General features: G+C 34.7%; 1 protein-coding gene and 1 long non-coding RNA gene across 4 annotated transcripts; one reads left to right on the top strand and one right to left on the bottom strand.

The window, feature by feature from the left end:
- Positions 1-5,144: 5,144 nt before the first annotated feature.
- Positions 5,145-23,926, top strand: LOC102804497 (uncharacterized). Of its 3 annotated transcripts, XR_014926627.1 has the most exons (10): positions 5,145-5,336; positions 15,069-15,179; positions 15,640-15,711; positions 17,641-17,739; positions 17,946-18,044; positions 18,461-18,559; positions 18,750-18,848; positions 21,374-21,412; positions 23,081-23,211; positions 23,792-23,926. XR_014926627.1 is itself a non-coding variant. In XM_085491242.1 (9 exons), exons 2-8 carry the CDS (start codon positions 15,129-15,131, stop codon positions 21,389-21,391), a joined length of 537 nt encoding a protein of 178 aa, XP_085347368.1. In that variant the 5' UTR covers positions 5,145-5,336; positions 15,069-15,128; the 3' UTR covers positions 21,392-21,412; positions 23,792-23,926. The 3 variants fall into 3 exon arrangements, 2 of the variants coding, with proteins under 2 accessions (XP_085347368.1, XP_077868640.1); XM_085491242.1 differs by lacking the exon at positions 23,081-23,211; XM_078012514.1 differs by lacking the exons at positions 21,374-21,412; positions 23,081-23,211.
- LOC102803941 (uncharacterized) lies at positions 18,703-26,830 on the bottom strand. The gene is made up of 4 exons (XR_013421997.2): positions 26,713-26,830; positions 24,658-24,764; positions 20,098-20,245; positions 18,703-19,804 (listed from the first exon to the last, which is right to left on the bottom strand). It is a non-coding gene; the product is annotated as an uncharacterized LOC102803941 (long non-coding RNA).
- Positions 26,831-27,159: the final 329 nt, after the last annotated feature.

The raw sequence follows: 27,159 nt of genomic DNA, 5'->3' as shown, positions 1-27,159 counted from the left end.
CAGATTAATTTCTCCATAAATGAACCAATACATGAATATTTTGATCCACGGAAGTCAGAAGAAAGACACGACCACAGTCCACAAACTCAATGGTAGATTTAAATTCACAAAGCACTTATTACATGCGACTAAAGTATCGTTTAAATTAAGTTGCAATTTATTTAGGAAAAAAATGATTTAACTCAAATTACAAATCTCATATAGAGCAGTAGCAGGTTACCATGCCTTACTGTTTTCTATAATTATGAGCTACGCAAACTTAAATATTATTAAAGCGCAAAACGTAATAAGTCACGAATTGTATACCAGTATAAGCAATTGTGGTTTAGTGGTGGCCGGTAGACCTGGGTTTGGGTGTACATCGTCTGACAGAAATATGAAAAATGATTCGATATGGTTACCACAGTACCGGTAGCGTGACTTTGAATACTTTTCGGCGATGAAAAAGCACAACGGAAAACACTGACCTGCCAGCGATCAAAAAACGAATGCAACAACCATACCCCAATAAAGTCATGACCATGCAAATTATCTGTGAACCACAAGTGGAGTTTAGGCTATCACGGCAACATATACCAATACTCATATCGGCAAACAACCTACATACGTCACTTTCTGTGGCAAGCATGTGAATAAACTCAAGTTCATTTAGTAACTCAAATGTTATTAACATTTAACCGAACTTCGGGTTACGTGAAACATACAACGTTAAACACAACAAACAATTTATGTTGCCCGTAACTCAGAAGTTAGGTTAATAACATTCGTAACATGTACGTTCAACAAAACTAAAATGTATATCGTCCGTAACTCGTCGTTCTGTTGACTGTTAATTGAGTATCGAGTTACTTTTTAGGCATTTCTTTGCTAAAGTGGGCGTGGTTTTTAAAACCCATAGTTGCTGTCGACATAGGAAGTAAAGTAAGCAAATAACACCGAATAAACGGCAAGGTAAAGACTATGTCTAATTATAGTAAATACGTACTGCGTAATAAGCTCGGTTATTAAGCATCCTTTTTTGAGGATGCCCGGTGGCCGAGGGGAAGACGTGTAGTGGCGTGAAGCTAGGCGATTAGGTGCCGTACGCGAGCGCCGGTTCGAGTCACGCACGCAGTACGTATTTACTATAATTAGACATAGTCTTTACCTTGCCGTTTATTCGGTGTTATTTGCTTACCGTGGTTTTTAAAATATGGGCGGAATGCATGTCGATTTTTGTGACTCAATGTTTTTGTAACTCGATGTCCGTAACTCGAACAATTCAGTATCTCCATCTCAACATACCGACATGTTACTGCTGTCAGCCGCTAGTAACTATTCAGAAACTATATTTCGATACTTAATATGTGCGTCTTTGATTGAATATATATTGAAAGAGCCGCTCTTGTTTTATGTGTCGTACCAACAACAATCCTGATATACTATCTTTGAAACTTTGAAAGTTTAATCTCAGTGCGCTTATGGTAGCGAGAAGGTTTTGTGACGTTTTTAAATAAAACATTCTCTGTCTGTTGTCTCGTTCAGAACAGTAATTTAGGTTATATATATCAAAAAACTAAGTATAGAGGTGCAAGTTCGCACAAACTGGACAGACATTGTTTACATAATTATCACGTGACATCAAAAATGGCGAACCTTGTAAAAATGACTAAGTACGCGATTGCGAGAGCACACTGCGGAATTTCCTGGTGAAATTTACGTCATGCATTGTCCGTAATCAAGTCCATTGAAATGCGTCTCCGATAATCAAAAGACCTATTATTCCGATTTCTATGCAGGTTTGTTTTTTTGTCCCCAAATTATTTCATACTTGGCACCTTTAACAGACTATTATTCTGTGACAAAGCATTTTCTTTAAAAACCCAGACATATTTCGCACCATCATTATCTTTTGAACGATAACTGCGAGTTTGAATGTCCTAGTCCGAACGCACTTGATTTGGCGGCGGTCCCAATGAGTCGTTCTCGATCAAAACTTCAACTCGAGAAAAACGCGAAAAACGGTTTTGGTTAATAAAACACTGTAGATTTGCTGAATTATTATAAATATACACTAAAAATGGCCAAACATATTAACCACTGATATCATAGAACTCATAAAGAGTGTCAGATAATGAATAATTTCAAACTCGAGCGTGAAAAATGAAGAAAACTGCTGGCATTTGAGTCCGTACTCCAGGAACGTTCGGGTTTTCCATTGTTATGCAAACGAACAACGAGGGATAATCCTCTGACAAACATTACTGTCCCACTGTACACGCTGACAGTTTACAAACAAGCTAATCCTTCAAGTGTCTCAGATAAGACATCTAATAAAACGGTTTTCATGGTGAAACAAAATGGCCGATGTTTGAAAAAAAAATGCTGTGTCAGAGTGCGACACTGAGTGGCAGATTTTTCTTTGCCTCGTCTGTCAACGCTTTCTTTCTTTTCTTCGCCATTGCGTTAGAAAAAAAATGTATTAGTAAAATAGAATATTGACTTGGAAAATAAAACGATAAAAGAAAGTTGTGCAAAGTTACAGTACTCCTTTCGCACAACCTCCCGCCCGCTTCCGCTTTCCAATCACCTTTTTCTCTCGCTTTTGCGACCGCTTGTTGAATTCAACCGGACAATTTCCGCTTTTTTTTCGACCGAGCAAACCCCGAAATATCACCGCCTACCTGCTCGTTCGCGCGCATTTAAAATTCGGACTAACAGAATAATTTCCGAGGTTCACATTGTCTTATAATTGTCTTTCTGGTTTTTATAGATGTTGAACAGCTGACAAAAGTTCAAATACTTTTTGTTTTAACTATATATAATTATATGCACGCAACCTGACCCTTTGACCTCGATTTGGCTTGGACTGAATATTTTATTTTAAACAATATTCTGACGTGAAATACAAAATGTATTTCAACACAAGTACGACATGGTTGTCTGGGGTTTCTTTCCTGATTGTTGAGTCTTTGCAATGTGTTTTGTATAATTATTGTTGTTTTCCCCGATGCTGAAGGACCGTAAAGCTAAATGGCAGTTACATGCATGGGCTGAGTGAAAGAAAATATTTCTAAGCCTAAAATAAAACCTAATATTACACCTCTTTGTGTATTTGTTAATTTTACATATGTTTGTCATGACAGTATGTTTGTAAATATCTAGAAAAATCTCGTCTTTCGTTGATAATTTCGATTGTTTGTTTGGAATGTCGATCCCCATTGGTTTCTCCATACTGAGTTTAGGAAGGGCGTCGATCAACACCGTGACAATCAGCCGAGAGAAGACAAACATTGACCGTAATTCATGGAGATCATGTCCGTAATTTGTGGGCTGAAACCCCAAATAATTAATCAAGTATTATTATTTTAATATATATTTTATTTTACATCGCAAAACTAAACCATGCCCAAAACAGAGCTAGAGTTGTTCGCGGTGAAACAACCCCATTGAAGACGATGCAACTTCAACTAGCCATTTCTTACCTTGAAATAAAACAAATAAAAATTCGAAGAGCATCGGGGAAAATATTAAGAATCATCCTTATCAATCGCTTGCTTTATTTTATTCGAATCCATGAAATTCACGATTTTTTTACATTTGTTGGCAACTTCCGCGCTAAAAAAGATTGAAAATGTGGGTGTGGTTATTTTGCAAAGTCCTGTTGATAAATCGGACAAATATGGTTCTGTGACCCAGTTCGTGCTCCGATCAGGTGACTCTCAGCCAATCAATGATGTTGTAACAAAGCATATTTGACGCTCATTGAAGGGTCGTCGTACAATCCAATCACCGGCGTCGATTCACATAGTTGTTTGTGCTGTGACAGGCTTCAAAATTATTCGCTGAAAAACATATATTTTGACAAACTGATGGAATTTGACCTTAGTTCAAAAAGAAAATACTAGGCTAAGATACATTAGAGCTCACGCGAATCAGTTTTCTCTGCAAGTTGTGAAATAAAATAAACCAGAGGAGCGTCGATGATTTTCAGCCCTGAAGGACTTTGAATTGTTCATCGACTGGCCACCAAATAGTTATGGCTATAACTAAATTTGACACGTTTTTCTTTTAAGCCCAATAAATTATTCATACATGTCAAGCTCTGTTCGATTTTTTCAGGGCATGTGGCCGTTTTTAGTCGAAAATATTTTTTGTGGGAACACTTTTGCGGTACGTATACGGTATAGACCGAGCTCATTCAATGATCGTGACTTAATTTTAAAAATTGAATGTCAAATTTACCAGACGTGGACCGATGTGGATTCGATATAGTTATTTTTGGAATTAATCACTAACATTTCCTCGTTTCTCTGCTCTGTCAAAAGGAGTTACCTAGGCTTTTTTCACGTAACTGTCTCATTAAAATAAAAATAAAAATATTACATCTAGAACAAGCACCCAAAAAACGTAACAAGAGGTCCCAGTTCAGTTGCTTTCACGATACAAGTGTAATACAGCTATTGGATTTGAGGTGTCGTTCAGAATGTAATAATAGTTAATACTAGTTGTATGTTCACACTTCACTATCAAAACCACCATTTCGACCACTCATGTGCCAGTGATCAGTAATTGGGCGAGCGGTCAATGTTTTCAATGAGCGAGCGAGCGAGAAAAAAAAACGCGATTAAAATGCGGTCGGTTTCCGGTCGGACAAGACCGCGTGGTCGGAAATTAAGCGATAAGCGGTCGATGTAAAAGCGGAAGGTTGGGCGAAATGAGTACTGTATGACCATGTTTCTCCGACGAAGTCTCGACTGACAATAATGCTGACAATGGACGTTAGATAAACACGCATTGTTTGCAACTGGAAGCTTATCACCCGTTATATCAGAATCGTCAACAACAGAGTATACAGATAAGATTTTATCATTTAATTCCTTCCAAAGATAAACACTATGCAAATATCCACGAAACGGCAGTTGTAGTCTTTTCTGCTAGTGTTTTAAAACACTAATTTGAGCAACGTTATTTCGCATTTTCGATCTTTTGTAAACCTGGGGTGATGTATCAAGGTCTAAAGTAACCGTTTTATCAATTTTTGAAAAATCAAGAAAAAAGTTAAAATTTCCCTTCTCGCTACCTTATAGCGATGTACTGAATCGTTGGTGATGTTGTGTAGCGCCACCAGTGTTAAGTTTCCTAGTTTAGATGTTTTTAATTGTGGCTTGTTGAATCAAAGATGGTGGATGACCTTCCAGTGATGTCAGAGACTGGCCTGAATCAATCTAGGAATTGCTTCGAATTGTGTGACATCCAACCTTGTTTATCGTGTTTACAGAGTTTGTTGATCTAGGAAGCCAAGTGTGCATCAGTAAAAGAAACTGAACAACAATTGTTGTGTTACGGTACATGCGGTTAGTACATGCGTTCCTCTTTATTTGTGGGACCTTCGCCCTTCTTTATAATAGTCAAGACATAGACAATGTCGAACTTCCCAATCATAGCGGATTGTGGGATAGTGTTGACTGAATCAAACACAACTCCGTCAACAGTATGGCCTCTCAGTCGACAAGACGCGCTACTGACGCAAACAAGATCTGTTGTGACGCACAACACTGTGTATGTGACGTGTTGTTGACGCAAGAGAAAATCGTGAATTGATATACCTTAGTGATTTCGAAAAACATCTATACTATACATAATACTGTAGTTATGGAATTTATAATTATAAATAAGTGTGAAAACGAAAAAAATCAAGAGCGACAACATTATTTCATGCCTCAAGTTGGCAAGTCACGTATGCAGTTACATAAATTATTTTGTTTGAAGGCCAACCCTTGAGCAGTAAACAAGCTGACTATGCTTGATTTTAGGGGATTCTAATTTGACCCCGTACTGACAAAACTATTGGTTGAATAAGGGTGTGTAGTAATCTCTAAAAATATCAGTTTAATGAAATGATATATACCAAACGATTACTTGATGAATAACCTTTATGGGGTCAAGTCAATGTAAAAGTAGATGAGACTGGCAGGATAAAGGTTAAAGTTCACACATGACAAAACTATTGTAGGAGGTAAATATATTTATGTAGACAATTAAGTTCAAACAGACAAATACCTATTTTAATAAATCTAAGATGGCGTCAATGAGATTTTTTTCTCCCTCAATGGCAAAGTCATTAATTACTTTGTTTTTGTTTTTTCTTCCTCTGCGATCATGTTTATAAATAACTCATTAATATTCATTATTGGCTCATTAATATTCATAAGCGACCAGCATTCACATTGGTTTGGTGAGTTCCCTGATGTATATGTATATGACCTCATTAATATGCATAACTGTCATATCTCAATCAACGTTGCAGATGGAAACTTGTAGCCTAGTGTTATGATGAAGACAAGAGATATGACTAACATATCAGATGAAAATTTAAGGTCATGTGATCTCTTTATTAAGCATACCTGTAGTTTTTCAACCACTGAGACAGATAGAGACATGAACAACTAAACTTGTACGAATTCGAAGGTGGTTTATCATATACTGTGACCAGTTATCATATGCACTCAGATTGCATTTAACAACTTTGTTGCTCAACTTAAAAAGAGCAAATTCACAGCTGAGCAGATCAAACCTGACTTTAAACTTTACAGACACATGTAGTTTGATAAAAACAAAGTTTTACTATGTGATATTATTCGGCCACCATCTTTGATTTTGTAAGGTCCTCTGTTGCACCACTATGCATATTAATAAGCTAATTTGCATACTAATAAACTGTTTCTATCGTGTTATTTTTCATCATATCAGGATGCTGAATGGTTAATACACAAGAGTGAACATTCAGGCTGTGCATGTAACCTTTCTATATGTACTTGTGTGAAAATGATTTTGTTGAATATTGTTGTCTAATTTTGAAGGATGTAATTTTCAAATTCAGACGATATTACATATATACATGTAGGTACTACATGTGGACCTCTCTCAGATTTGTTCATTTTGTAGTGATATCTTTAATTCTCTAATTTTGGTGAATATTTTTGTCATTTTTGGTAAAAAGTGATATTTTCGACTTCTTGTTAAAAACCTCAAGTCCAATTGCTTTGATATTACATATATAGGCACTACATTTGGATCTCTCTCAGATTTGTTGATTTCATGATGATATCTTCAATTACTTAATTTTGATGATTATTTTTGTCATTTTTGGTGAAAAGTGATGTTTTTGAATTCTTGTTGAAAACAGCAAAATTCTTGTTGCTTTGATACTATACATACTGTTCATTTTCTAATGATATCTTCTGTTCTTTAATTGAAATGTGCATTGCTAACAGCGGAGCTATCTCAGCTGACAGGCTGCTTGTTTAGGAATAGTTTTGTGTTAGTTTGTCTGCCTGAGTAAAATACAAAGGCAAATCTTCTTCAAAGTAAAGTTTGCAACAAAAAGCACATGTATAATCGAAACATTCACAATTTAAATCAAATTGTATTCAAGTCTGACATAAAGAGTTTTTTGTTTTATTATTTTTGTTTAAATTGTTAATGTTGACCAATACTGAAGTTGATAAGTTGATGATATATTGATAATGTTTAAGTACTTCCTATGCTTGATTCTAGCTTTTCCGCGCCCATATAACCTGGAAACCAACAAGTACAAGCGACAATTTAAAAATTTATGTGACAGTCTAATACAGATTTCCACCAAGTCGGAGATCAGGGCATATTACATGAAAGAGGGTCCGAGTTCCCGATGAAGTGTATTATACATTATTTGTGATGTCCCTGATTACCATCTAATTACTATGGGCTTGGTTCACTACATGCTATTTATAACCGTTTTATTTGGGCAGTGAGAGTGGCTGGAAATGCAATGTGTCTGTCATTATGATATTACTTGGTTGTCAAATCTGCTCATTAGAAACCACCAGAATCAAACCAATCATATGGTATTAATTAACTGTTTTCTTACACCAACATTGTTTTAAAAAGAAGTAGTTAAACATTAGTGCACTTTGACTGAAATCTAATGCTGCTAATTTATATATTTTAATCATTTTCAGTATCATGACTTGTGATTGTCCGTTACCGAGCCTTACTCACTTTTGTTGCAACTGTAACTATTTATTCTGCCAGTTGTAATTGTGTCACCACACATGGGTAAAACGTCATTTGAATGTCATAAAATGAATTGATAGTCACCTTTTTATAAGTATTCTGTTTTTATTTCTTTTGAATTTGTTTTACGTACATGTATAGTACAGAGACTGAATGAACTTTTTTTTACCTGTTAGATATTGTACACATGGTCGTCGCCACGAAAAAAGGAGATACACAATTGTGCTATTTAACTAAATCAGGGGACCTTCATTGTTTAAATGTAAAATTATCAATCGGGCGATTTACTGTAAAACATGTCTTTTTAGCTAATTTTCACTCAATACAAAAATGTAGTCTTTAAGGTAGAGATGCAGTTTATTTGTGAATTTCAATAAAAAATATTTTTTTTCGTTTTTTATTTAGATTTTTATCTAAAGAACATTCTGTGAAAATTTTACCAATGAATTCTTATTGGAACACCGTTAAAATTGCTGTTTATTTCCTGGTTAAAAATAAAAAAACACTCACACGTGGCAATGTTTATGTCCAATTGCCTAATTTGCATGAGTAACCAAATAACAGGACCTTTGATTGACAATATGCAAATCGAGATTGTACGGGTCATAGTTCATTCAATTCACGCGCATATGCAATTATTCCCAAATCAGGTCTCGCTCGCTAGCAAATCAAACATATTTCCTCAGCGTTTTTTCCTAATTGTTATCATTACATTATGCGTGATGTGAAAAGAAAGAGAGGTAGAAAGAAGATTCAGATGATTTCTATGTCGGAAGAGGCAAAAGCTACACTGAAGACATCAGCCCACCGAACGAAAAACAAAATCGATGTGAGCGTCCAAACATGACTTTCCCTGAAGGCATGAATCCGAGTTTCTGATTGACTGAGAGATTTTATTTTTAAATAATTGTTCTCAAAAAATAAACTGAGCATGTGAAGAATAATTTAACATTGTTTACAGTGATAACTGCTCATTGTCGAAACAAAGCTTACCCATTCACGCTAGTGACAATAAACATACTCTTGAATAGGCGTCAATGACTACGGTAAAACTTAGACTCTATTTTAGGCATCAGGAATGATTGAAATGTCCGAAAATGACGCCAAAATACACCTTAAAAGTCCCATTTTATTTTTTTTCTAAATCCCATCCCGAATTTACGGCAGAGTCTGGTCCCTCAAATAAGGGACACGTGAGCTTTGATTCTAACCGGATATATTGCACTGGGTCGGGGAGATACAAACTTTTGTGTATCTTTTGTCCAGTGGGTACCTGTACTTCGATCATTCGCAAGTTTTGCTAGGTGGTGCGAGACAGCTTTGTTTGCAACCGGACGAACTCCGTTTAATTCAATGAAGCAAACAACTACCAATGCTAAAATAATTTGCAGAGGTACGCTAAAATTAATTGAAAACAACCAAATAATTTCAATGAAAAATAAATCACGGAGAGAGGTAACTTGATACATTACGGTAACAACTCTTTTGACGCACTGACCGCTTCTCCGCGTCTGATGTTTTGTTTTCCTTGTCATAATACTTACTGATTGATGATTTTGTTTTGATTTTTGAGTTTTTTAGCCTGCAACTCGGCCACGACCTTTGCTTTTTCTGTGAAAATGGGGAAGTTTACGTCAATTTGACGGACATTCCATTTTTTTTTAAACTAACGAAGCACACTGTTTAGCACTCCTATTTTTTCATTTGCCGATTTCTAGTCAGAAAAATTCGACCGCTCGAAAATGCATCTTAATTTTGCACTCTTAAAACATGTCAGATTTCCAACACTAATTATTTAAAACCGGTCGAAATTTTAAAACTTTTACGTTAGGAGCTGGAGCTCTCTTCTTGCAGGCGACCGTCGCCGGTAGTACAACAGCATGTTTTGAACGTACATCCGTGCGCTGATTGTCTGCGACTGTTTTAGAAAATCCCTGAAAAATCCCTGGCGTTGCCATAATCGGAAAAAATAAAAAAATGCCTCCTTAAAAAACGAACAAAATTCAAATATTTCTTTTAACAAATATGTTGCAATGGGAAAAAATGGATTGGAAACGATGAACAAAACTTCTGTGCCTCGCGTTTCGATTCTAGGATTACGCGATTATTCATTATTGTGCGTTCGCTTCCTGGAGTTGGTTCTCAATACTACATAAAAATCATCAAGGATAAATAATTTAATATCCCACTTTGTACTCTTCACGATAAACCATAGGCTGTGAAATACTGGTAGATTTTTTATTGAAAATACAAACTGTACATCGAAGAGAAGCCATGATGTTTTGATCGTGATAAAAGGTCACCTTCCTCGGACCGCCCCCTGTTTAATAATTCATGAGATGACGTCATATTTACTGGGCATTGCCACGTGTTTTTACCGACCCATCAAAACACTGGTATGAATGACGTGTTTCTGATTTATATATTCAAGAGCAGTTGTTCTGTTCCAACGATTTTACATAAAATGTCTATGTCTATACGTTAACTTTCAATTTCAATAGTCTAGAAAGTATGACAAAGCAGTAATTCCCGGTTTAACGCGCAAATATGCAAATTAGCCTTTTTCTCGTCTTCTATTTTTGGTGAATTCTTGGGTTTTAAATTAAAATAGCTGATAGACGCTTTGGCCATTTGCCTCGAAATTTTCACACATTATTGACAAGGTGTTCCCCCTTCAAAATGCGTCCGGACAGTTTATTACAACGAGTGGAACAAAAATAACAAGTCCGCAATTAACATGGATATATAAATTATGCAAAAATAGAAAAGAGTGAACTTTGAGGTTATGCTGTGCGACTTTGAAAGCCGTTAGAGAGATGAGTGGACGCATTTGAATTAGTAGTATACCAAGGTATCCAGTGATGTAATTTTACCCACAAACGGACTTGAAGTTTTTAAGCTAATTTTTTTTAAACCACTTTTGTCCAAAAAAAGCATATTTTTGACCCAAAATCAAAAATGCATTCTGGATATTTAAAATAAAGACAAGTTTTACAAAGTTTGTATAATAAGCTTTCAGAAAATATATAACATGTTGTATATATAATACCATCTTCATTGTCTAATTACTCAATTAAAAAGCAAGCCAAATAAACTACATCTCTACCTTAAGTGCAAGTATGTATGTGTACTAATTAGTTATCATTGCTCGTCACCTTCTATCCAAATATTAACTGCACATGTTTAACACTTGGTTATATCAAATTCGATGAATCTGAAGAAATCACCATACTAATATCACGGTAATACGTTTCTCAATAAAGAATTTATCGACATCTTGTGTATTGATTTGTATTGTATTATTTACAAGTGAAGACTAGAACAGAGTTAGCTACAAGTGAAACATGGTAAGCTGATTTAGACAAAGTCTTCATGCATACAAATGATTCGTTTTCTTGTAACGTACGAGCAAATTCGACTTGTTTATTACAATGAGCTGCTCTGGGCTCTAGGTCTGAACATTTATGGTTCAATTTAAAAATACATGTATTAGGTTAAAATCTGAATATTAGGTTAGACAATGTCATAGTAGTAGCAATATCCAGCATAACATGCTTATCAGTCATGTCTGCAACAAAATTAATGCATTTCCGAAGACCCTGTGAAAATATTAATTATGGGCTTATATTAATTATTATATGGTTTATGGTTTTTGGCTTGGCTGCTAATGATATACCTAACTTACAGGTCTGACAAACCCTTTTCTATATATGTAGGAGTTTGACTTGTGACTTGTATACATGTATATATTCATATATAAAAATGGTCACCCATATAGGCACAATTATTGGACTACCCGGTCATTATTGCTAAGAACATGTCCACCCACTGTTGAATTTTGTGCCGAATATACATGATCAAAGCCTCCCTCAAATATGCAAATAGATTTATTTGCATATCTTTGGGTTCAAAATAATTTGTATTTGTTGTACCCTAATCTAATCCACTAGTATGTACCCAAGTGGCTGTTCAGATATAGATATTGTCATCTATGCAAGAGATGAAAAATAATGAACTACTGGTAGTAAAGATGCAATAAAGATGACCACATATAATTTTTTGGGAGGCTATGTTGTAGATGCACTGGATTATGATTTGTCGCAAACTGAAAAAGCAGTTTTTGAAGAACACGTCTGAGTTTACTTTTGAAAAAACAATAAAATCTACACTGGTTTTGGATATGTACAATAACAATTTTACATCTAACAAATACTGTTGTGTGTCTTGCAAACTCGACTTTTTTATTTCATGATAAATACAATATTTTAAAAATGTATGTTTCCATCCATATTGCATCTTCAAATATACATATCACATCTGGTAATGGCCTGATGCTTATCAGTTTGACCCTTGACATCAGACATTCGCATGCTGGTTGGAACTAAGATGATTAACATCATAGAGCCAAATCCTAGCTCAATATCGAGAAAAATTAAACGTGTGGTCGTTTTGACAAAGGTTGAACTAAGAATATGGGAAATTGGTCTGTCCAAGAATATGGCAAAGGAAACACTGAGAAAATGAACTGGAATATATTCTGTGCGCAAATGGGAGCCATTTTATACTTAATTATGGGTCCCTCTTTAATCCCCTGTTTGCACAATTTATTTGTGTGCTTTCATAATTTCCGTTTATTAGCCTAACTATCCTTTACAAGCTTTTCACATTCCACATCTTCACTTAAATAAGTTTAGTCACGAGCCAGTAACTTGACAATAAAACAATGACTTTCACCTAGAAGAAAATAATAAATATAACATTTGATATAGATATAACATTTGACTATAATTACTGCATATTCGTTCCTGTGAATTGAATTGAATGATATAGTCTTATTGTTAAACACTGGTCCATATTAGTAAATAGCATAGCTAAACATCTGGGCATTTATCATAAAAAACATTTCTGAGAAATAAAGGGATCGTACACCCAATTACACGAAATACGACTTTTTTATTCTCACCAAAACAGACATTTATTCGTTTGGTTAGGAAGACGTCACGCAGTAAACTCGCCGGCGACGGTCGCATTACGTTATGTTTGGTCACCCGAACCACAAAGTCACGTACAGCCTGTTGTATTGACTGTTTTTAAATCTAATGATTCAGAAATACTTGGACCCAAGAACAGTCTAGCCGGTGTACAGCAGGCCAAATTCCCGCTATGATTCGTAATGTTTCAGCTTAAAAATTATGTCATCTTTATTGTTTGCGAAAACATTGGATATGGCTTAAATTTTGTGATGAAATGGGTTTTTCACTGAACCCCATTCATAATTCTAATGGGTGCAAACTAGACATCATTGGGTGATTTGGCTAATTTGAATAAATTCAAAATGGCCGCCATTGTTAACACCTTGGTGGTTATGTTTCTGTACCTCTTTGGAGTTTACCTTTGATAATATTAAATACACATAAATATAGAATGATACACACTGTTCCGCCAGGATTTTTCAGTATGGTATTATTCATTTTCTTAAATTTGCATTAATCCAAGACGGTGCCCGTCCTACTCGCAAAAGGAACACAACATCATTTTTCATATGGTCTTCAAAATTTTTTTAAGGATTTTTCTCACATGTCTATTGATTGAGAAGTCATCTAAATAATGTTGGCATCATTTATTTAAAATATAATAACACTACTCAATCAATATAAAAAAAATGTTTCGATTGATAAATATATAATGATATTTTGGACCAAATTGTAAAATAGGTTTATAACAACATATAATAAAATAAGTCATAAAGGAGTCATTTCGTACATATAACTGCATATAACAAGAACCGAATGTTAGGAATTTATTCTCCAAGGTCTGTCAATTAGTAAGTGTAGTAAACCGATGCTGTTTTCACTATGAGCAAAACTCGAAACGTTACAAGTTACTGTGTAGTTTTCCAGCCCTTTTCAACTTTTGAAAGTGAGTGTGATGATACCATTTCTCTAATTTTAGTGAATTATTTTGTCAATCTTGGTAACAAATCGTGGCGCCGATGGTGATTTTGACATCAAAGGACGCCGATTGTGCTCCTGTTTGCGGCGACGTCAAAAAAACACGAGTAAGACCACTTCACAGTTACACTGCAAGCATTCACACAATGTGGCACTACGTTATAAGTCTATATTGTTAGTATTTAAATAAGTCTATTAATAATGCGTATGTACTTCTTCAAAATTTCCATCTAACTAAGTACCTGACCAGATTACCAATATTTGTTGCTTAAATTAATCTAACAAATCCATGTTTATATAACAACCATGTCAATATAATCGGTCTCGACATGGATTTGTTTTCGATGGCGCAATCTGTCTTTTAATCAAATTGGATTATAGCAGAATATATATAGTAACAGTACAGTTATAGATGAAATGATTGATTTCATCGTTGGTGAATCAAACCCCGCAACACCAATGTCAACGTCATCTTCTCTAGGATTCGACTAATAGATATTTGCAACGCAGGAAAATCTGTTTTCGCAAACCATTTGGTTAGTTGACCATGTCTGTCTTGGATCTGCAATCTCTTTTGTTGTAGACATAGGCTTGTTTAAAAAATCAAAGTCCATCGACATTTTACAACCACGCAATTACACATCAATCATTCATATAAATGTATACTACATTTTCATTTGACGTCAATAACAATAGTTTTATACGATTAGCATGAATGTCCCGTAGCTATAACTAAGGTGCGGATACCCTGTTACTTTAGCAGCGCTACTCTTTCACCAAGATGGTTACAACATATACGCAAACAAGGTCACACTAATCTTTATGTATAATGTATGTGTATGTGAAAATACTAAAATAATCTAGATGACGTTTCGCCATTCTTAGGACATACCTGCCTTGTTTACTTATTTTAGTAACCTGTCACAGATTAAACGGTAATTTAAAGTGTATTTTAAAAATTTAAAAAAAATGCATGATTGAAGCCTGCCTGAGTTTCTCTAATAATCATCGTATTTCATTGTCAGATTTTATACACACTAAATGCCGAATTTATCAGTCTTTTTTGTATCTTTAATCTAGGCACGAGAAACAGGTCCAAATGAATTGATATCATATAACTTCTAGAAACAAAGACACAATATGACTTGTCCTAGTGTGCTACCCGAGTATCAGAAAAGAACAATAGCACAGGTAATATTTAGTTCTTGACTGGCTTTCATTTAAAGTTTGTTATTTATTGCTAAGCAATTATCACATTTAAATTGGACACGTGCATTACACAACATATCACTTATAAGCACATGGATCTGTTTCATTACCCAATTGATTGATCCAATACAGTTCAGGATCATATTGCTGACATGCTTTGACCGATCACATTAAAACTACGTATGCATGTTGTTTCATGATCCAATTCAAGATGGTCGAATTACAGCCATTTTATTGCTAAAAATGCATTTCTGCCATTCCGTAACTGGTTTTATGTTCTGCACATTTCATTCAAACTTGGTATGTCCATCAAACTTAACGGGTCCTTGATGCACGTGATTTATCTGTTGATATTTTCTGACAACTTAAATGAAAGATTACACAATGACAGTGTAAAAACAATTTGATCAATAAAAGTTATAATATTTTGTTTCAATTGAAGATTGTTCGTGGCGAAAATATGGACGACATTAGAAATTATATAGCAGCTGGTCGTGTTGATGAACAGGATGAGGTACGTGATTTAGTCACACAGGAGTTTTAGACTTTGAGATGTAGTATTTAAATAAAGATGATTCAATACAACTGTATGTTAATGAATATGAAAATAAATATTCGTTCAGTGAAAATTTCTAATACGCAAATACACTGAACGTTTCTGAGCGAACAAATACAATCACTGCAAATGTGTTTTTACCTTGCCCATACCATCAAAGATGGAAGGAAAAGGTGTATTAAGGGAAAGATTTTTGTCCGGCGTTGTCGTCGTTAAAAATTGTTATTGTGTGCATAATAACTTTATTAACTCTATTCCAAACTTCACCAAACTTGGTCAACTTATTGATCAGTATAAAGTTTGAACAACAGATGTTCTGTATGGAAATATGCAAACATTGAGAAAATCTTATAAAATATTTTGACTGTTTCTACTTGACTGATCACTGGTGATACGCATCAAAGGTCACTGATCTCAGTGGAAATATGCATTGCTGTATGTGTTCAATGAAGTAAATCATTTATCTTGTAATAATATCCTTATAGTATTCCCAATACTGGGTTTCAAAACCAACTCATGGAGAGATTTTTTGCACAGTCTGATACACGTTTGCAAACCTACCAATACAATTTTTACAGAAATATATATTATAAGCACTCCTATGAACTGGGTGCCAAACTTTGATCAAGATCTAATAGAAAATCTGTTCAGTTCATGGTAATCAAATCAAAAACAATACATAAAAAGCAAAACGTTGCATCCACATTTTGAAAAGAAAATTGTACTAAAATATATGTATTCTGTATTTGACAAACAGTTCAGACAAATGAAAATTCACAGGAATTTGTTTCAGCTATTAGAACAGAATGATAGAGCTTTTGTAATACTAATTTGAAAACGCACTTCAAAAACAAAGATTGCAGTGTTTGAAGATATGGATTCTCAGGAGGCAACAGTACTGTTGACTTCTCTCTCCACTGGACACCAACTAACTATTTAAGTTGATTTGCATACAAAGCAGAGCTTGCAACATGATAGCTATTCATAGAGGATGTTTTTTTTTACTTTTCATATAATACAGTAGTCACACAATGAATATAATAATGCAGTTCATATTTGTCTCAGTGAATCATTAATTTTTGACATACACCTGTATAAATTACTTGGACAAAAGTCAGCTAATATTTTCTGTCATTTTGCATGTTTTATGAATCTATTCCTGTCTAAATGCAGCACTTTTTTCTGCGCTGAGGCATTTGTTTTTATACTAAGATATCTGAATTACTTTGAATAAAGCTGGAAATTATGTTCTTAAAATAATTAAACAAATTAGGCACCAATGTTTTTTCAAGATATTTACATCTATCAAGGACATTCGTAGACTGATTCCCAACTGTTGGTTCAACCCCAAAACTTGTTTGTATTCAAAATTTATTATGACAATGCATATTTATATCAAAACAAACTATGATAAAGGAAATAATATTATATAACAAAGGGCAAGGTTTTATACTTGAAAGAATATTCTTGCCTGTGTTGCAAAAGCCATTTTTTTTTTAAAGTTAATTCAAACTCAAACAACATATATATGTTTTCAATCGGAATATATCTTTCTATGGTCAGTTTGAAAACATTTTCATAAGCTATAATACGATATTTTCCATGTGACATAATACGTGTAGTATACAATGCTCAATCATTATTATTTTACGTATTGACCAATACAAACTTTGAGACAGTAAACGAAATGTGCGACATATTTGTTCACTCGATTTGGCACAGAAATTTCCAACTCAAAAATGAGTTTCTGTAGAAAAACTGGCATGGCGAGTGTAATGTATGTATAGGATAATGTAATGTAATGAGGAGTGTACTCGTTCAGATATAGAATGACAATACAGGTGTTATGCCCGAGTAAACCTATGATGTAATTTTCTTAATATTCAGAATGGTTCATCTGCAATCATGTGGTGTGCATGGCATGGCACAGTGGAGATTGCTAGATTGTTGGTAAAAAGTAAAGCAGATCTGAATATCCAGGATGAGGTAATTTTCTACTCATGTGATAATTAATATTCATTAATTATTTGTGTGCATGCCATAATTTTTTTCATAATTCCACACTTGCTACATGTTGTGATCAAATTTTATGTATTACCTTTACATAATTACAAAGAAAGTATAAAACCGAGTACTAAAGTGTTGGAAGGTAAACTTGTTTATTTGTTTATGATTTCATTCTTAATATTCAGCGTGGATCAACTGCACTCATATCTTGTGCAGTGAATGGCACAGTGGAGGTTGCTAAATTGTTGGTAGAAAGTAAAGCAAATCTGGATATCCAGGATGAGGCAAGTGTTCTATAATATACCAGTAACATAATTAAACCGAGTGCGTCGTCACCTGCGCACGCGCGCGCGCGCGGGAATTGAGTCCGAAGCGAGAACAACACACACTAAAACAGAAAGGCTCATGGGCAGACGCTTGTTTGTAAACAATGACACGCTATGGCCATCTGACGCATGCGCAGGTGTCGACTCCGCCGCTTTAATGTTGATTCATTCACTTTTTGAATGCTATCATTTTTTCCTGCCAAAATGTTGCTGTCGCATTTAATTTGCCTGTATTTTTCTTTAATTGTTTTGTTTATTCTGAGCCAAAGGAACATAGTCTCACATGGATCATATTCAACATTTTCGAAAGTTTTTGAAAATAAACCTCTGAATGTGGTTTGTATATTTATGATTTCATTCCTTCTAATATTCAGCTTGGAAGGACTGCCCTCATGTTTTGTGCATGGCATGACACAGTGGAGATTGCTAGATTGTTGGTTGAAAGTAAAGCAGATCTGGATATCCAAAATAGGGTAAGTCTGCTTCACATGTAATAATTAATATTCACTAAGCTTTTTTATGCCATCATTTTTTCAGCCAAACTTTTGCAGAAACTTTTGGCAATGGTAATGTAAAAATATGCATTTTCTTATATAGAAAGAATGAAACTGAGGGCTTATGTGTTTTATATTTGTTTTTAATTGCATTCCTTTTAATACCCAGGAAGGTTTCACTGCACTCTTATCTTGTGCATTGCATGGCAGAGTGGAGATTGCTAGATTGTTGGTAGAAAGTAAAGCAACTCTGGATATCCAGAATAAGGTAAATCTTCTATACTAATAATTAATATATTTTCACCAACTCTCTGAATTCCATAATATTGTGCAACTTTTTGCACATTACACAACTTTATTTTGCAAAATATGAAAAAACTTCAGCACTCAAATGGCAATGTCAATACAGGCATGTCTTTAGAAAGAATTAGACTGAGTGCTAATGTCTTTGAGATTAAACCTCTGAATGTTTTTTGACTTATTTTATCAGCCTTTGCAACAGTACTCAAATGTGGAAGGGATATACACATGAAAATGCTTCCACATAAATATGTTGAATTTGGCATGTTTATATAATTACTGTTCGCAAATCTAAATGATGTATGAAAAAAATGCTGTGTAAGTATATGATATTCCTAGCTGTGGACATGCAAGGACACTATAATATATATAAACAATACATTGATGACTGCATATTAAAGTGCTATGTAGGTAATAAATGTAATAAGTAATAGTTCACTTGTCCAGACCTAGCTGATGTCATGGATGAACCAGGACAAATGAAAGTTCAGGACTTAAAATCAAAGGAGCATCAACATAGTCGTAGTCAGTTTTCGGAGTTTCTACGTTTCAAGGCTGGCATGGATGATAATTTTGGTGCGTTGCATCCTGTCTCATGTGGTGATAGAATTTGGTGGTGTTGTGATGATCATTGTCTGAAGGTTCCTGCTTAAACATCGGAGTTTGACATTTATCAAAGATTTTGCACCAGACAAAAGGGGGGGGGGGTAAAGTTGCAAATCCTGCTGAAGGTGACAACAAATTGTCATTGTCTTTTTGGTCGTTATTTTTATCTTATACATATCATCGTAAGTAAGGGTAAATGTGTATGAGGGGAAAATGTCTGTCGTTTTTTGTTGTTTTCATCGTTGTTGACTCCGTTGTTTTCTGTTCTGGTTACAATAAGTTTTTATCCCATTTCTTCTTGTGATGTCAATAACTCACCTTCAAATATATAGTAAGAACAGATGTTAGTAATATTATCTTCAAGATCTGTCAATTAGATCATTGTCATTTTATTAATTGAAAAACACGCCAATTCTTAGATATGTCGCTGTATTATGATTTGTACAATTCATGTTATATTAATCCATGAGAAAATTGAGATTTATTACAGTTCAGTAGTATTATTTGAGGAACATTTTCGGCCAAGACTGTTTTCACCTAAACTATCTCCAGTACTTCCATGCTAAATGTTTAGTTGTATTATTGCATTGTTTCAGGACTTTTATACTCACTTTTGCCATGCAAACAAGATATTGCATTGATAGTTGTATCCATCCATTTGTTATTTAATCTATGTTCACTAGCTTTATCCAATCACTATGAGCATCATTGTGAATAAGTGGGTGGTGACAGTAATTATGTCACGTGACGTGTCCTTCACTGTAAACAAATGTAAAAATCAACATTATCACATGTCATCGACCGTTTTTCGGGCTTGCCTTAGTTGATTTTTATTTTGCGATTTAGTGCAAAATGGCTGATTGGGCGGCCATTTTGTTTTGTTATACTCATTTCTCGCATACACTTTTACAGGTTGTTTCAATTTAGTACAAAGGCAAAACATAGTAGGTTGAAAGTTGAATTTTCCAATTGTCATGTAAATTAACAGGGTGACGATCATTTTCATTAAAAATACAATTGCCAATTACACAATAATCCAAAGCAGCATTCCATCAACAGTTTCTCAGACATACCTAGGCTGATTTATTTTTTTAACTTGGTATCATCGTTACATATGAGAAGTTGCTGATGAACGTTAGTTTGTTTTGTGATCTGGTTCAAAGTAGATACAAATACAATATTCATATGCAAATGTGTGTTATCAACTGTTTCTCTGGTCTGGTTTTATTTAATCATTGTGTTGCCATCACTCATGATTGGTTACTGGCCCACGCCGTTTTATTTAGTTTCTCTAGATACACTTTTACTGATGTTTAAATTTTATTTATAGGCAAAACATAAAGGTGTGAATATTTCTTTTGGTCAGAATCCATGTGTGTTTAAATGTAGGTTCATTCAATATATCAATGTACTTTATTCGAAACCAATCCCACACGTTGACTATGCATAACCACTTCCATATGTGGTACTGCAATAATTGTCCCATTCATTTAAATTACATTAAAGGTAGAATCTGTGACAAATACTAAAAAACTACTTTTTCAACTCATTATCATTTTGAACACATTAAACATCTGATAGAATCGCAACCTGCTACCACGACACCACGACACACGCACGCAGCACGCACACACCTGTTACTAATCTTATGGTAATTAAGTATCTGTACCACCATGACAGAAAAATGAATCCATAAAATCATAATAAAGTTCAATTGTATTTCGTTCAAGTGTTCCTATTTTCAAATATTGCCATTCAATAATATTGCCACGACACCAGCTTTTCAATTTTGATACATTATTGTAGTTATATATGCCGTGATGTTAGTAGATTTCCTTTACATATGGATATACTTATTCCTTTTCAAAAAAATTGTATCATCTTCAGTTTTCCTATTGTAATTAACAAGAATCTGGTCATATTAATGTAAGTCATGTATTTTTTATATTATTTATGATATCTGATAAATTATTATATTTTGACAAGTACTTATCAAATTGTTTCACGAACAAAACAAATAATGTTAATAGTTTCAACTGCGAGATCCCACGTTATGCCTGAAATCGAACGTAAAAACAGAACGAACAAAGCTAATCCGTCGCAGAGACGTCGTAACTTCGAGCGACAGTATTTCCACGTTTAATGATGATGGTCACGTTTACTGGAGTGAGTGTTTCTGAATGCCTTATTACTCTCTAGAAGTTTTGCATTTCTATAAAAAAAAATTAAATTAAATCATTTGCTGATGTTCGATACGAGTCTTTCACGCATTATGTCAGATCTTGCAGTGAGAAGTTCTATCTATGTTCCGTACATGTATATAGATACCTCTCCAATCAAATTATGTGTCTTAAGGTGAAAGCCTACTCATAATTTGTATTCTATTCATGATGGTTGTATTCTAGTGGGTAGTTGCCATTTTGGCACTATTATAACGATTTCACCACAGGTTTCTATGGCATATCTTAAATTGTAGGCTGGTGACCTAGGCTGAAAAATATATACCGTAAATTGTTATTTTTGTAATATTGTGCTTTAAAGAACTGTTCTAAAAATGGCATTTTTTGAAAAATATTAGGACAAGTTTCACAAAAATGCTATTTTATAGTTCCACAGGACAATAGATTTAGGATGTCGCATAATAAACCAATGAATTGTCATGCGATTTATGAAAAACGTTCACAAACATGAGTAGGCTTCTACCTTAATTGAGCAACATATTAAAAAAATATGTGTTTTACCTAGTTTTTCTTTTTTTTTGATTTTAGTGTCATCAATCATTCTTTGAAATTGTTAGTTTTTAGTACATTCAGTTTAATAATAACATGAACAAATGTACAACCACAACAAATCTTGTTTTCTTTTGTAGCAGTGAAAATGTCTTTGAAAACGTAATGATCCATTGTCAAGTTTAGTACTAACTCCTTGAATTCCTGCTAAAAAATATTGGACCAAATTGTCATGTCATAATAATTTATTGTAGTTACAGAATTTGGTAAATTTTGTTTCAATAAATATTAAAAATATACATGTTAGCCTCGAAATAATTTTATGAATTAAGAATTAGTTTTTTCTTTGCAGCATTTTTTTCAGATAGCAGCTGGATTAGATGTAGAATGGTCTCTATACAATCTCTATGTAAAAAAACTCCATACAATGCAATCACTTTAAGTTCAGAAATATTTATGTATTTTTGCTCACTTTTTTGCATTTGATGAATTTACTACTCTTTAATGGCAGGGAATATTGTACATTATGGCTCACGAAAGTTGAATATAATTTTCAAGGATTATCTAATCAATAACCAAGTGTTTGGGCTTGAAATCACTGAGGGCAGTCTGAGGCGACTCTGAATCAGAAACGGTGTAGACGGTGCTTATCTGAATTAAACCACATACCCACTATCCGTTGGCGTCACTCACTATATTCTGTTAGTCAGTAAATGTGCAAAATAGCTCATCATTGTCAAAATATCCCAACAAACAGCTAGCTGTGGGTCCATGGCTCTTGTTGTGTCGGTCTCTAGTTTTTGTGATGATACTTTAGTCATTTCTGATACTGTAACATTTGTCTCATTAAATTTGCTATTTTCAGACATTAGGATTTTATCGACACAGAAGAGCCATGGTTCCTCGCAAACGTCAACAAAATAAATAAATACAAGTCGACGAAAACATAATATCTCTGTAGTGTCCGTTATCTGGTCGATTGCGTCTCATAGCAAGGTACTTTGCATTTTGAACTTTACGTGATGGTTTTGTTTCTTCAATCATGTCGTCGAGCCGTCGTTTCACGTTGCGGGATGTTCGTACGTATTCAGCATTATTTTGTTTGCTGTTCCCGTGAGGCACAGGAATTGTTGGATATTTTCTAATGTATTCAACAACTGCAGTTTTGTTTTTAACATTGGTCAGAGAATCTGGACAGTCTTCTCGTCTTAAATCAGCGGCACAAAATGGTTTGGATTCCACATACGTAATGGTACTAGTTTTACAACGGCGGTCCACATAATATAGATTGGTGCCCTGGTTGAATCTTATTTAATCGGAATGAAGGCTCTGTTAAAAACAGGCAGATTTTTATCTAAGAGACCATTAACGGACGGGTAAACTGATATGATTGTTGTCTTCAGTACTGTTGCTGATCCGTCAACTGTCCAACCGGATGAATATTCTCCATTCACTGAACAGTCATAGATTGCATCGTTGTACACTGCCATAATTCCATTTCATTTATGTTTCTTCATATATATATATCCTTGTTTTTAACCATCTCTATGCATGTACACACTCTTATCTCTTCTAGATCTGCCAGAGACTCGTTGCCAGTAATTGCGACAGATAGCGAGTTGAACAAACAATTACCATCTGTTGAATCATATACAGGTGTATGTCCATTAACACCACCTAGAAGTAAATAAAATAAATGTTATTAAATAAAGATATCATGTGGGTGGGTTTTTATGAAAGAAGTAGTAGTGTATACCCAGGTAATCCCAATGTCACCGATAAGATATGAAACAAATACATAGACGACCATATAAATGTATACAGGAGAAGAACGACTTAACAAATAAATAAATAAGAAAAATTAATAGAACTTACCAATTTTCTTTAAAATGTCACTAGCTGTGACGTCAACAGGCATCGACCCTAGCACAAATTCTTTAGTACGTGATTGTGTGGCAGTGTTACGTAGCAAGATCTTCTCCACCTTAACAACAGTTTCCAGCATTCCATTCTTGTTTGCATTCGTCAGACGCGTGAGGGCATTCTTATAGTCGAAAACTCCAGCTATGTGCGTACAAGAGGAGCACAGATAATCTTCAGTTACATTTGTCAAAACGTTGAGATCAGCTGTTGACAAATGGTCACATTTCGTGTGATACCGAACTTTGCATCCATCACAAAAGATAGATGCTTCATTGCACTGGAGACCACAAGTGCAACAAGGCCACTTGCGCTTAGTAATACGAGTTGATTTTCTAACCATGACGGACAAACTTCGTGAATATAACTGCAGGAGAATATGATAATCAATATGATTGCGATTTGCGATGTGATAGCACAGGCAGATCAGATTGAGTGTGATCCTCTAATGAGGAATCGCTTGCATTTTTTATGTGATTAGCTTGATATTCAATAAAATATGATTGGGTAAATTGTTCACACCTTCAGATCAGCCTTTAAAAGATGCGATTGGCATTCAGTGTCAAAGATATGAACAAGAGCGAGTCCATCACCGCAACAATGACTGGCCCGAAGCATCTGCGATGTACCTGTGTATGGAGAATATTTTTTGTGTAACTTTAGCTTTCCATGATTGGCACTCGAACATACGTCCATTCATAACGGTATACTTTAGTTTTTAATGTAATGAGAGCTACGCTCAGTTTAACATGAAGTTGACACAAGTTCACATATTCACATGAGAGGACGACGCTCAGTATATAAGCCCGGTGCACATAGGATTAAAACAATACAAGTGTGGATGCGTAATTCAATAGATTGATTGCCAGCACTACTTAGGGGCGACGTCAAAAGATCGATGTCGGATAAAAAACTTAATTCTAGACTTATACTAAAATTTAATTGATAAATATTGATCATGGCGTCAGACTACATTTACCATTAAATACAAATTGATAATCGGACAGTAGTATGGCATAGCAGTTGGTTGTAATAATGAAGGGGAATATACGCATGCGCAAACTACTTTTCTGGGTTCTGCGCATGCTCTAGGTCCATGTCCTGAAATTGACCTCATTTGACGCACATATTTACACTCGCACCAAACTATTTTCTCGTTTTGGGTGTTGTTTTTTTTCATTTTCTGTAATTTTTGTCTATGATTGGATAGAAAAAAATGAACTACAAATACTCCAAAGTTTTTTTGACTTCATTAAAAAAATAAAATGTAGGATGGAAACTTTTGGAGGTCAAACCCCAACCACCCCCACCCCACCCCCAAACTAAAGCAAATATGTTTTTATCCGACATCGATCTTTTGACGTCGTCCCTTAACGGTCGGCAAGTTCACTGCAGTTCGTTAAATGACACCAAAAACAATGAAAACACAAGTGTGGATGCGTAATTATATAGATTCAATGAGATTTCAATCATCTGTGTATAAATAAGTCTACATTTCAAACGTATATTATGAATGTTGGCAGTACGATCACGGAATGATTCACGCACTTCAAACGAATTTGCATAAATGTCGCGACGCGCAACCTTGCACTACCATTTCAGTAGTGTAAATCTATGAAGGTTGATCCGGACATATGAGCAAAATGCGAATGTACATTTCATTAATAAAACGTCATTCTTGTATGTGTGCACATTTTCACTTCATGCAAGTGTGTGTAACATCTCACTGAGTGTTGTTTACAGACGCTCAGTTTACCGCGCTCAACTACCATAGAGACTCACTTACATTACATACCTCATATTTAACAACACAATTTAGAGCTAGGTAAGTAAGGGATAATTTTCTTTTTGCCATCGAAATATGAAACACAAAAACACTTTGTCAACACGTACTGCAACAAATGCATGGATGAGCGAGAAGAAGCCATATTATTACTATTAGTATACTTAGTATAGTTTATTTTATATACAATCATAATCTGTGTCTTTATTTTATATACAGTCACGTAATATTACATATTTAATCAATTCTTAACAAATTATGATGTTTTTGATCTCAACAAGAAATGTGACATTTTACGACAGGTACTATGTTAACATGATCTCAACCAGTTAAGTTTGCAAAATAATAGGTAAAAACAACATTGTTTTTAGTTCTCAAAACCAAATGTAAGAAACCTTAATATTTATGTCATCTGCTATAATCTGTAAAAAAATATAAGAAACAAATGCATTACATAAACATTATGATAAACACGATGAATAAATAGGTTAACTGTAGGTCCACGCTTTACACCTCACCAGAATAATGGTACGGTCAAAATGGACGTCGTTAACGTGCGAGTATGAATTCCACACATAAAAGACGCAAACAGTGATTTTTAGCTGAGTATAGTTTTAATCAGTCGAATTCCTGTCTTGAATAGTTGAATATCGGTCCCAGGCAGTTCCATTGCGCCCCGCCAGTCCCATCGCCCCCGTCAGTTCCATTTCGCCGCGGGCAGTCCCCGGGCAGTCCCGGACAGTAATTAGTAGGACCGGCTAAAACAACTACAAAAGTCATTTACAAGTACTTACCAACACTAATTCACCAACAAAACTCCAAATGAGTGTAAACGTTTGGAAATATTACTGAAAATCGCAGGAAGAAAAATACTCCTGAGCAGGCCAATCGTGGGCTAATCTGCACTGGCTGGGAAGGTTGTAAATGATTAGCTAGTTTGAATTTCTAATTTGCATAACATTACTGAGAATGAACGTGCATTCAACGCCACAAGTCTTTTGTTTTTTTAGCCAATCAGAATTCATCTTCCGAGCCAGTGCAGATCAGCAGCCAATCGTCATAGACTGGATTGGGGGCGCTGTTTAAAATCAAACCTAATTCTAATTTACATATGTAAATGAGGTACTCTCCATTCAGCCTGGTATTTCTCCGGCGTCGACTCCCGGTAAATGTAACAGTCCGGGCGCAGTTTGCATAAATAAATGAAAGTATTCGTGTTTTCAGGTGTGTATCTGTTTATT

This window comes from Saccoglossus kowalevskii, chromosome 16, assembly GCF_978046115.1.
Source record: "Saccoglossus kowalevskii chromosome 16, keSacKowa6.1, whole genome shotgun sequence".
Taxonomy (NCBI): domain Eukaryota; kingdom Metazoa; phylum Hemichordata; class Enteropneusta; family Harrimaniidae; genus Saccoglossus; species Saccoglossus kowalevskii.
The sequence above is the reverse complement of the archived record's forward strand: the minus strand, read 5'-3'. Positions and strand labels throughout refer to the sequence as shown.